Source organism: Desarmillaria tabescens (genome assembly GCF_030435595.1).
Source record: "Desarmillaria tabescens strain CCBAS 213 chromosome Unknown EV420scaffold_27, whole genome shotgun sequence".
Classification (NCBI taxonomy): Eukaryota; Fungi; Basidiomycota; class Agaricomycetes; order Agaricales; family Physalacriaceae; genus Desarmillaria; species Desarmillaria tabescens.
The window spans coordinates 315899-328113 of NW_026848326.1; the positions used below are offsets into that span (position 1 = coordinate 315899).

The 12215-nt window shown below is 47.3% G+C and overlaps 2 protein-coding genes across 2 annotated transcripts; both read right to left on the reverse strand.

The window, feature by feature from the left end:
• Nucleotides 1–4051: 4051 nt before the first annotated feature.
• EV420DRAFT_1695666 (uncharacterized protein) lies at nucleotides 4052–4693 on the reverse strand (the record flags this gene model as incomplete). The annotated part of the gene is made up of 2 exons (XM_060479413.1): nucleotides 4052–4082; nucleotides 4152–4693. 2 exons carry the CDS (start codon nucleotides 4691–4693, stop codon nucleotides 4052–4054), a joined length of 573 nt encoding a protein of 190 aa, XP_060328594.1.
• Nucleotides 4694–10896: 6203 nt separating this feature from the next.
• On the reverse strand, nucleotides 10897–11405 carry EV420DRAFT_1555715 (uncharacterized protein). The gene has a single exon (XM_060473650.1). It carries the CDS (start codon nucleotides 11388–11390, stop codon nucleotides 11184–11186), a length of 207 nt encoding a protein of 68 aa, XP_060328595.1. The 5' UTR covers nucleotides 11391–11405; the 3' UTR covers nucleotides 10897–11183.
• Nucleotides 11406–12215: the final 810 nt, after the last annotated feature.

A 12215-nucleotide genomic window follows, 5' to 3' on the forward strand; every position in this document is an offset into this window, starting at 1 on the left:
ACATATTGACTTCCCCAAAGGGTCCCCACCTTTTGCTGCCGCATCCTGTGTTCATGTGGCTACTGAGTGGGGGTGGTCCTGTGGGTTCACGGTCTCAGCTGCTTTTCCATCACTGACCACTGCTACAATTGGGGTAGGAACAGCAGACAGGGTTAGTGACCGTCCTTCCCTGCCGGGGTGACTGGGCCCAGTCTGACTCTGGCATGGGGGCCTCTCCGTTGCATCCAGAACTTTCTCCTTGCTGCCAAGCGGGGGTTCCTGAGGTAGGACAGCCCCTCGGGGTTCATTGCCAGGTGTGGGAAGCACCTGATGGCGGTAATCCCCTCCTACGCCAAGGGCATTTTGCGATTCTTCTTCCTTAGTCTCTTCGATGGTTAACACGGCGTAAAAATTCGTGTATTGTTTGTATGGAGTACCTACATACGTATGATAAGTCTGACCAGCAGGAGAGCATGTACCCACTAGAAACTAAGTCCTTTGCCGATGCCGTCGAATTGCTTATTTTGACGCTGGCTTGTCTTTTGACAACTTTTCTTCTTTGACCTCCTCAACCTTCGTGTCTCTGCCTAACTCCTCTTTCTCAGCCTCCATGAGTAACTGTTGAAGTCGCTGAGCGGGGATCTTCTTGCGTGGGGGGAGTTTGACAGGAATCCATTTCTTTTTGTCTTCTGGACATTTATGGTCCTGGCTCCATCTGGTATTTCCACACTTGAAGCATCACTTCTCACTCTGCAACTTGTCGATCTCCATCGGCTGCCCCTGGCCACCATAGGTCATTCCTGTGGCATCCTTCTTATCACCAGAACCTCCTGCCTTCCCTGATGGCTGATTTTGGTTACCTCGACCCGAACCCAATTGGCTCTGGGAGGACTTATTGCCTTGCTGTTGGGCCAGGCCATATTGATAGTTGGCGTCGATCCTTTCGATACGCCATTTCCACTCCACATATGTGGTGGGACGAGCATTGTCCCCATGCATGATGGTGGTTCGAACTGTGGGTCGCACTATGGCTTCCATGGCTTCGAACATCTGCTTCTCATCTCCGAACTCCTCGCACTTGTGGGCCAGTTCTTCGAACTTCGCGAAGAACTCTACTGCTGATTTGAAGTCTGCTTGGTGGAGCTTCTTCCACTGTTGCTTCCAAATTGCCAGCTCCGCTACTTCTCGGAAGCAGATCATGAGATCATTGGTGAATTCGAACCATGAGGGCAGTCTCCAGTGCCCGTTCCCATCTCGGTATCAGTAGTATTGGTCATTCCACCATTTTTATGCATCCCCATGCAAATAGGACTGGGCGAACATGATACGATATGGGTTCTGCCCAGCTGTATTGAGCATGTAGTACATGGGAAAGACTTGAAAATAAAGTTCGCAGTGGTGAAGGTACCGGGTGATATCTGAGGATACTCCAGTAAAATATTCTGGCTGCATGATTAACTTCGGTTTCATGTCATTCCAGGGGTTATGGACTGTGCCTGGGGCCAACTGCCATGGAGGCAGGGAGCCCTCTGGAGGCGTTGGTGGTATGGGCGGGTTCAGCGGCCGCGATAGTGATCTTAGTCTTGGGTTATGACCCGGCGATGGATACCCTCCCAGTCTAGACAGTATTGGGGGCAGCGGCCCCGCAGGTGGCCTCTGAGGTATAGGTGGGACTGTTGACCCTTTTTCTTTGTCGATGTTGGAGGGCCCTGCCTCTCCTTCGCCTTGGTCTCCTCCACCCCCACCAGCCTGGAACCTTATGGTGTCCAATGGGTTGGGCATTGGTGCCAGTCGTCGATATGCAGCACACCTGGGCTTCAGGTTTTCGGGGTTGCACAGGTTCCACACTCTTGCAGCCCAGTGCCATGCATCGACTTCCAGTATATTCCTCATCAAGTAGAGGTCTCCAGCATGCCTCGTGTCGATGTAATCTTCTCCTGCTTCCGTGATAAGCCAGTGGGGATCCTGCACCATATCTTCTGCCATTATTTGGTATAGGGACTCCCATTCCAAGAACACCAGTATGGCCGGTACCTGCTGTACCGACCTAGTGAGAACTGCTCTCACCTGCCTCATCACTTCTCCTGCAAATGAGGCCAGGGGCGGTTTCTTCAGCATGGAGATGGTGGCTTCTTCATAAATCCCACTGGTCTTCTCCAGCTTCTCGATGCTCTTGGCATTGTCTTTCTCTGAGGTTGTACCCCCTTCTCCACTCTGCCAGGTCGGAGCAATCTTCATCGAAGACCTCCATTTTGAAACAGTGTCAGAGGTCGGTACGGATGCCTTTGTCATTGGTTCATTGGAGAGCCTGGTGGAATCGAAGCTCAGCAGTTCCGATTCTTTGCCTTGCCTCATCATCTGTGGTGTCTGGCTCGAGGGGAAGGTACTCGAGGCTGTCTCATAGGGCTCTGCACTCCGCATTTCGGGAGCATGCGCTGTTCACTCTTGCTTGGTCCATTCAGGCTGCTCCTTCTGGGGTGAGCCGGGCAGCTCGAAGGTCGAAGTTGGACTCGACGAGTGCATGGTACTCATCAGTCCATGGTCACTGATTGAAGGGGACAGGGGCTGTGAATGCTCTTGGCATGACCGATGGGGTGAAAGCAGGGACTCTGGTGAGTTCGTTGGTGGGGGTACTTCCTCCAGTGGGATCAGGGTATAGATCAGGGTTAGTGTCCGGGTTGTATGCCTCAATGGTGTCCCAGATACGCTCTTCTGTTTCAGCGGGGAGGGCAACAGTCCTCATGATGGGGGTGTCCTCGGGCCCTGCAGTTTGGGCTGATACTCCAGCCACAGGAGTTTCTTCCTGGGCAAAGACCCAACTTGTGTGGGGGTACCACGCCACAGGGATCCCCTGCCACTCTCTGCTGCCGCCTGGCGCAATTCTTCCATCATAAGGGATTGCAGCAGCTGGACCGGTGGTAGTTGCGGTGGAGGCCCCAAGGCCAAGTTCTCCACTGTCCTCTGCAAGGTCATCTCCGTGGAAGTACTCTCTTGTGTCTGCTGCTGCATCGAGGTACTCACTTCAGGAATAGGGGTCATCCCCTTCTTCCATCGTGACACCATCAAGGAGGTCTTGGATCCTGATCCTTTCGAACTCTGTGAGGTCATCATTGCTTTCTTCACCCTTGACCATATTCCTTCCTTCCTCTCCTCCATCAGGAGGGAGGTCAATGATCCCTGGTACGGGAGGGTCGCTGTCTCTGAGATGGATTCCTCATATGTCTGTGATGTCGATGGAGGATGCCCTTGGGGTTGGGGAAGACTCCCTGGAATCTGAGGCTGTTCCTTGGAGTGTGATGGGTCATCCATCATGAAGGGTTGGTTGCACAGGAATGTGCGGGTATGGAACGGTTGGGTATGGGATCGGGAGATGTGGGATATAATGAAATGGGAGTCGTGCCCTATGAGCACGGGTGCAGCACCTGTATAGTTGCCTGAGGGCAATTGCTAGGAGTGCCCCGGCCAGTAATCCGAATGCTACTGCGACCGTAGGAAGCAATTCAGCAAGCGGCATAGGCACTTGTGGTCGGGATTTAGAAGTCAAAGAGCCCAACAGTTACAATTAACCATGAGACTGCTAAGACGGGATAGAGTTCACTGGTTGCCAGCAGTACTATGACTGCAGAGACCACAAACAATTGGATGATGAATACGTAGAGTAGCAGCGTGATGGTTGGTCCACCCGTGATGTGCTGACAGTCACACACTGTCCTTACAAACACACAGCAGTGACCTCTCTGGTCAAGCATTTCAGTGTCTGGGTAAACCCGAGGCACCGAAGTTTTAAGATTTCTGAATGTTGTTGGGCAGCGTTTGTTCTCTGACATGGCGCTGGGCAACGTATGTCGAGCTTCGGCTAAATGTTAGCCACCAACTCTACAAACAAGATCAAATGAGGATCGCCACTCGCACTTCAGTGGATCAATACACTCACAGGTCCTGGTTTGTGTGGAATGAGCGGGGGCGAACTTAGATAGTCGTGAAACACGGAGTTCGAGTTGGGTAGATTAAACCTTAGCCGAAGCTGGGGTTTAATCCAGCTGAGGCTACTACTTAAATACAGACTTGAAGACTATAAATAGTACTGTGAGAAGTTGGATACACTGTGATTGCATGATAGTAAGCAGGAATACATAAAAAAGATAAAGGAAAAGAAAAGAAAAAGAATAAACCGTAACACTAATGCCTCAGCATCAGCCACTGAAATGGCCATGGTGTACTCCTCAAGGAATTCTGCATCCTCAAGTAACATCAACCAATCTGCCTCTCCTTCCCCCTCAAACTCAAGAGGTACGTCGTTTTTGTTGATGGCTGGTAACTGAACACCAATGGGTACTACAGGGTCACTCTGGCATGCTGACACACTACCTTTGCCAGAGATGAGGTCCAACACCCACTGGCTAGGCTTTCGAGTGCATTGGGAACAGGTTTCTTCAACTACGGGTTGAACAGTAGGCTGGGCTTCAGGGTTAGGCATCGTCTGTGGTGGTTTCACAGTAGGCAGGTTGGGCTGAGCTTTTGGTGTTGACAGGATCTCGCGTAACTCAATATCTTCCTCCCCCTCGAGATCATCAGCAGGGGCATGAGATTTGTCAAAATAGATGTTTTGCTCAATGGACACCATTTTGCTCTCTGGCCAGTAGATGCAGGATCCATTGCTTGTTTCATCAAACCCAATCCACCGACCCTCCCATACACGGCCACCCAGCTTCATAGCCTTAGTCTCCAGGTATACCCAGCACTTCTCTCCCCATTCCCGTAACCCTTTTAGGTTCAGCTTCTTCCTGGTAACTGCCTCGTAAGGTGTCTTGCCATCCAGGGCCTTTGTTGATGTTCTGTTAAGAACCCACACAGCATGGCGAACTGCCTTGGTCCACAAGAAGTGAGGTAAGCTGCTTGAATGCAGCATAGCCCTGACCTTCTCAATAACCATGCGATTGTACCTTTCAGCTACCCCATTGTGCTGCGGTGATACGCCATCTACGTGTTCACACCTAGATTTTGCGATTTTATAACAATACGGTTGCAGGTCTATCCTATACTAGTGGTATATCAAGGGCTATAGTTGAGACTTCGGACTGATAGTCAAGTTAGCATGCTACTAGTCAGGTCAGGACTTAGGAATGATACCACTAGTGGGTCAGCCCTACCAGCCGACTGGACTAGCACCTCCAAAGCTAGTATGACTTAGTAAAATATGGTCACTAGTAAAGAATACAGCTGCTAGCACCCAAACAAGAAGTAAGAACCCACACAGATCTCGACTATTCAGTCGCTAGTGGACCAATCCTGGCATGAACGCCTAAGTCAGGATGACTAGTCACGCGAGCACTTCTGAAAGGACTTAGAAATGAACCAGTAAAGGCATAACCCTTAGCCCAGATCCGGCTATTGTGATACAGATCTCATACGATCAGCACTAGTATAGCCGGGCTGCGCCCTGATCACGATCGAGCAGTTGCTACAGGCACGGTTACCCGACTATTCATATAGCCGTGTCACCACTGGGCAAAGGGTGCGGAAACGACCCAATAGCGGAGTCCCTCGACCCGCTATCCGACAGAAAGAACAGGCTAGGCCAACTATTGCGTGATTATTCACCATAATTCGTGACTAGCCAAGATATCCTTACCAATATTACCCCTAAAGAATCTATTTATATTTATTCTGTACCTGTCTCTGTAGTATATAAGTAGTAGAAGGGGTGGCCTCGCACGCCAGGCAAGCCATCCCCGCAATTGTGACCTACTAGTCCATATTCTAGTGCCCCAATTAAAGGCTTTTGTGCTTAACCTCAATGAAGTGTCTACTAGTCACTTAGTCACCTATAGTATTGAATGAATTGAAGTGTCTTAAAGTTACTATTCCGTCTTGGAGTGACTCGGAGCATTTTGAAGTTAGTTAAAGTATTTTCTCGGAGTTAAAGTATTTGTGCTTAGGCCAAGAGTGCCACTAGTCGAGCCTAGGGTGCTGCTAGTCAAGTGTAGACCGCTTGTGAGACCCAGTATTTGGCCCAGAGTGCCACTAGTTTTGAAGTATCAGAGTTAGACTGAGCACAGTTGCTCCACCCAAGTCACTATTCATCCAATTGTGTCTTAAAACCCCGCTAGCGTGAGTATTACATCTTGTGTAGCTCACTAGTACCAAATATACATCTTTAAACAACTCTTCCCTGATTTGTTGAAGTCTGCAGAGTGCTTCTATCGTACTCGAAACACCAGAACTCAATAATATTGGTGATTAGTGTAGAGTAGTAGAGGGTTTTGGTGTTGTGGTGTTCATATCCATTCGCTAGCCTTTTGTCACTCGCCGTTACCGAGCACATCAGTGGTGTATCATGCACAGTCATCTTCCTCACAGTGCCGGCATTCTTGAGATGCAAGGTAAATGCCTTATCGACGTATTCACCTCCACGGTGATGTGCTCAGTAATGGCGAGTGACAAAAGGCTAGTGAATGGATATGAACACCACAACACCAAAACCCTCTACTACTCTACACTAATCACCAATATTATTGAGTTCCGGTGTTTCGAGTACGATAGAAGCACTCTGCAGACTTCAACAAATCAGGGAAGAGTTGTTTAAAGATGTATATTTGGTACTAGTGAGCTACACAAGATGTAATACTCATGCTAGTAGGGTTTTAAGACACAATTGGATGAATAGTGACTTGGGTGGAGCAACTGTGCTCAGTCTAACTCTGATACTTCAAAACTAGTGGCACTCTGGGCCAAATACTGGGTCTCACAAGCGGTCTACACTTGACTAGCAGCACCCTAGGCTCGACTAGTGGCACTCTTGGCCTAAGCACAAATACTTTAACTCCGAGAAAATACTTTAACTAACTTCAAAATGCTCCGAGTCACTCCAAGACGGAATAGTAACTTTAAGACACTTCAATTCATTCAATACTATAGGTGACTAAGTGACTAGTAGACACTTCATTGAGGTTAAGCACAAAAGCCTTTAATTGGGGCACTAGAATATGGACTAGTAGGTCACAATTGCGGGGATGGCTTGCCTGGCGTGCGAGGCCACCCCTTCTACTACTTATATACTACAGAGACAGGTACAGAATAAATATAAATAGATTCTTTAGGGGTAATATTGGTAAGGATATCTTGGCTAGTCACAAGTTATGGTGAATAATCATGCAATAGTTGGCCTAGCCTGTTCTTTCTGTCGGATAGCGGGTTGAGAGACTCCGCTATTGGGTCGTTTCTGCACCCTTTGCCCAGCGGTGCTCCACTAGTGACATGGCTATACAAATAGTCGGGTAACTGTGCCTGTAGCAACTGCTCGATCGTGATCAGGGCACAGCCCGGCTATACTAGTGCTGATCGTATGAGATCTGTATCACACTAGCTGGGATTGGGCTAAGGGTTATGCCTTTACTGGTTCATTTCTAAGTCCTTTCAGAAGTGCTTGCGTGACTAGTCATCCTGACTTAGGCGTTCATGCCCAGATCAGTCCACTAGCGACTGAATAGTCGAGATCTGTGTGGGTTCTTACTTCTTGTTTGGGTGCTAGCAGCTGTATTCTTTACTAGTGACTGTATTTTACTAAGTCATACTAGCTTTGGAGGTGCTAGTCCAGTCGGCTGGTAGGGCTGACCCACTAGTGGTATCATTCCTAAGTCCTGACTCGACTAGTAGCATGCTAACTTGACTATCAGTCCGAAGTCTCAACTATAGCCCTTGATATACCACTAGTATAGGATAGACCTGCAACCGTATTGTTATAAAATCGCAAAATCTAGGTGTGAACACGTAGACGGCGTATCACCGGTTCTCGAAATACATCGTGCTGATTCCATGCACGAAGGAACTCTCATCAAGTGGATGGGCCAAAATCTTATGTGACAAAATCATCTGTCAATTTGGGGTCACCCCCTCCAAAGTCATTTCCGATCAGGGACCACAATTCGTATCAAAATTCATCACCAAGTTATACACAATCATGAATATTCAAGGAAATCCATCAATGGCTTATCACCCTCAGACAGATGGACAAATGGAATGGGTTAACCAAGAACTCAAAAAATACCTTTGAGTCTTCATTAACCACAAACAGGACAACTGGAGTGAATGGCTGCAGTGGGCAGCATTTGCTCACAACAACCGCCAACACTCTGCAACAGGCTTTTCCCCCATCAAATTAGTCTTTGGATGAGATGGGGAAATTCACCCAACCATGGTGAGGCCATTGGAAACATCATCAGTAACTGACTTCATCAAAAGCCTCCAGAGAGTATGCAAACAAGCGGAACACTCTCTGAATAAAGCCACCAAGGTTATGAGAAAGGCTTACAACAAACACACTTGTCCTGCACAGGAGTACCAACCAGGTGACAAAGTCTGGTTGGATTCCACCAACCTTCACCTTCCCCAACCGGTGAAAAAGCTAGATAACAAACGCATTGGCCCCTTTGAAATAATCTCCAAGAAGGGGCCCTCCACATACGAGTTAAAGCTACCACCAGGATGGAAGATCCACAACAAGTTCAATGAACGATACCTAACTCCATACGTCCCCCTGGAGTTTTCCAACCAGGAGAAACCACTGCCACCTGAGCCTGAGCTCATGGAAGGCAAAGAAGAATACAAAGTAGAGGAGCTACTTCAGGACCACAACTGTATTATTGGCTGAGGACATAGTTGGAGGACCATAACAGAATATTTGGTCAAATGGAAGGGATACCTGATGGAGGAAGCCACTTGGGTCAAGAGAAGCAACCTTGCCCATGCCGAAGAACTCATCAAACAATACGAGAACAAGAAAGACCACGTAGAGGATCATGATTTGCGACACTTGGAAAACAAAGGGGGATGTATAACCATATCATCTCCTGGCTCTTCAACCGAGAGCTCAACACTCTTTCCAATCCCAAATGGGAATCATACTGATCCATTATTCTCTGATGAGCAGGGCTTTTATTCATTGGACATGGATGAAGACGTCTTTGAAAACAAGCATTCCATGCCTCCTCTACCGACTCAGACCGACCCTAGTTTCCCTCTAGAAGAACAGGGCATGTCTGCTTGGGAACAGAACAAGGACTACAAATTGGATATGGAATCTACCAACTCCTTTGACTCAGGGAGTGAGTATGTCTAAAGGACTGTCAGGACAACAGTCTTAGTTGGGGGGTATTATTACGACTTTACTCCTATTTTCCTTATCTTATCTTATCCTTATCCCTCAGAACCCCAGACCTACCTATATTATCTCTCGGACCCATGATATTCCACCAGCATACCCCTTACCTGTTTACCCAGTTGCCGTCACCCCAGTTCACAGCTGCCACATCCTGGATGACTGACAACCTGCATGCACCATCATGCTTCTCTTGATGGCATCATGCTTCTTAGTAGTTGGACAGGAGTTGACCACTAGTCGAGGGTGGTCTATGGGATGCAGCCTATTCAGATGGAGTCCCAAGCAGATACAGGTGACATGCACTCTTTACTCTCATTCATCGGGAGTGCACTTCTTTTAGTGTCCTCTCCTCTCATTCATTGAAGGGCACACTTCTTGCTGCATGTGCCCTTGTAGATACTATTCTTAGTATGAGTCTAACATGTATTTAAGCTAGCCTACACTGTGGCCTTAGACCCCAGCTTCGGCTAAGGTTATATACTCCTAACTCTTACAAGCTCCTCACTTTTGCTATAAGTGATGCCTAACTTCCTGCAATCTACCAAGGCCTCTCTAACACTGAATCACCGAATGTGAGTGACAGGATAGAGACCAGCCTTGACTCAGATTAGAGTTAGTGCTTAACAATATGCTTTGGAATTTCGGAAAGCAGGCAAATTTTCTGGGATAGCAGATAGTACATTGCACTTATTCAAAATGTAATATGATAATGGCAGTCATGTATAATTATTCTATCTTTTTTATATCTCTTAATGCATGGATAGTTAAGGTCAAAAAGTATTTCAATGATTTCCGGAGTTTTCTGAAACACCCCTAACTCAGTCCCAGTAAGCAAATAGGTCGAGATTGTATGGTCCCAAACCTTTCTCAGTGCTTGGATATATAATGTAGAGAGTATGTTGTCTTTTTTAATGCTCTAGGCATCATCTCAGCACATATTTTCTATCCTATGCCAACATAGGCATGAATTATGATGTGAAAAGTATACAACAAGCATGTGTGAAAGACATATCCCACAGTACATGCTCAAATTGAAGTATATTGCCTGTAAAAGCATAGCCTGTACTTATTTAAAGTGTTATATGTCAATAGGCATGCCTTCCCTGACCAGAATATTCTTCAGTCAGACAAAATTGCACCAGATGAAACTGTGCATATACCATTCTCAAAGAAATCACTTCAATGAGAAAAGTGATTACAAGGCCTATGCAGGCAGATCACCATGGATCAGACACATGTTTTGGACAATGAAATATATACTATTGCATATTAAACCAATCTTACCTTTGGAAAGGTTGCACACATCTGTGTACAAAGGATGCATCCTTGAAATGTCCTGAAATTTGTGATATTCACTGCAAAAGGCAGATTAATCAAGGTTGTGATACATTAAATATACTAAAAAGTACATAAATGTATAGTAGAGCACTAGTATAGTATATTCCATCAGTTCAAAGGACTTTGGAGCAATGAAGTTGAGCAGAGGATGCATCCTGAGCATCCATTCCGCTCGCTCAATTGCTCCAGTCCAGTAAACCATATAGTGATCGAGTGGCTGTACCCCTTCTTTTCTCTTCTGACCTTTGGTCTGACCATCACCATCAGTCCATTGCATAGTCGCCTGCCTGCCCCTGCTGCTTGTTTGAATGGAATAAAGGTATGTTTCATTACTTTCAATGCTAACATAAGTTTTATAGATACTTTTCATCCATCTGGTGGCCCCAGATGGCCTGGATATCGTGCATCATGCCCCACTCGCTTGCACGTAAGCCCTCCTGCAAGGCAGCATCATTTCCCCCCTCCAAACGATGGAGAGTTGCACTACCACCATCACCCTTTTACTACGGTGCCCGTCAATTCTTGCCACTGCCATTAAACCCTGTCCTGTTGCTGTTGCGACCCACCTAGCATCCCCCACATCGAAATCGGGGCCAATCGCTGTTCACTATAGCTTCTGAATGCATTAATGATGCCTCATTCACTCGATAACGCAAGATCCGCCTCCATCTGCTGCTAGGAGGGTGTATATATGCACAGCCAACCATCACGATGACCAGGACGACGACGACAGTGATGGCGTGAGGGGTAGGAGGACTAGAGTATAGTGCATGACCATGCCAAATAGCAGATTAAGGATGGTGTGGAAGTTAGGGGGGCTGGGGAGGGCTGGGAGGGCGAAAGGGTACAGGCAGGAGGGTGAGAGCAAGGTCAGGATGCTGACAGTGAATGACACTGACGATGACCGTGCCATTTAAGGCATTGAATGAGGGCTTGAAGGCGTTGTGAATGAACCCACATTCATGGTTACGCGATCCCGGATACCCCTGCCGCCGCCTGCTGCATCCCATCCAACATCAGCCTCCCATGTGCTGCCCAGCTCACCCGCCAACCTCAAACTCATGCATCCCCCATTATTTGGATAGGGTAACATGGATATGAGCTCCGTTTACCCCTTCGATGCCATTGTCATCATCTGCCCGCTCCCTATCCTGACACCCACCTTTTTCTGCTCACGTCACCCCCCATAACAATGCAATGACCACCCTGCCACCAATATCATTGCTTCCCTCTACATGAGGCTTCATGGGTGCTATCGATGCTTATGTCTCACCACACCTGCCTGCACCACATTTTATTTACATTTTGTATTGTATTGTATTTTAAATATATCCATTTTATTTGATAATAATACAAAATTCCGAGCAGAGGATGGGATGCATGGGAATAGGGAGGAGAGTAGTCTCTGAGCCTCAGAGGGATTCATTAATGATGAAGGCTGAGAGGGAGAGGCATTTTTTAAAAGACTTAGAAGCTCTTACGAGAGAGTTTCATTAATGAAACAGGCCTTATCCAGTGTTTGGCTTGGACACCAGTGGAAAAACGGAGGTAGAAGATGGACCAGTTATCACCGGACATGTTCAATGTGGGGACGTTCGATGGCAGGGCCGTAGTCAAGGCAGCAATGGCGGAAGTCATTGGTATGAAGGATAGAGTAATTCTCGGGGCTGTATAACCTTTAAGAAAGTGACACGCATTTGTTCATAGGACCTAATAGTATACACTGTTAGCTATATTG

Coding starts and splice junctions, on each gene's coding strand:
- EV420DRAFT_1555715 (XM_060473650.1), bottom strand. CDS start 11,390: ATGGCACGGTCATCGTCAGTGTCATTCACTGTCAGCATCCTGACCTTG.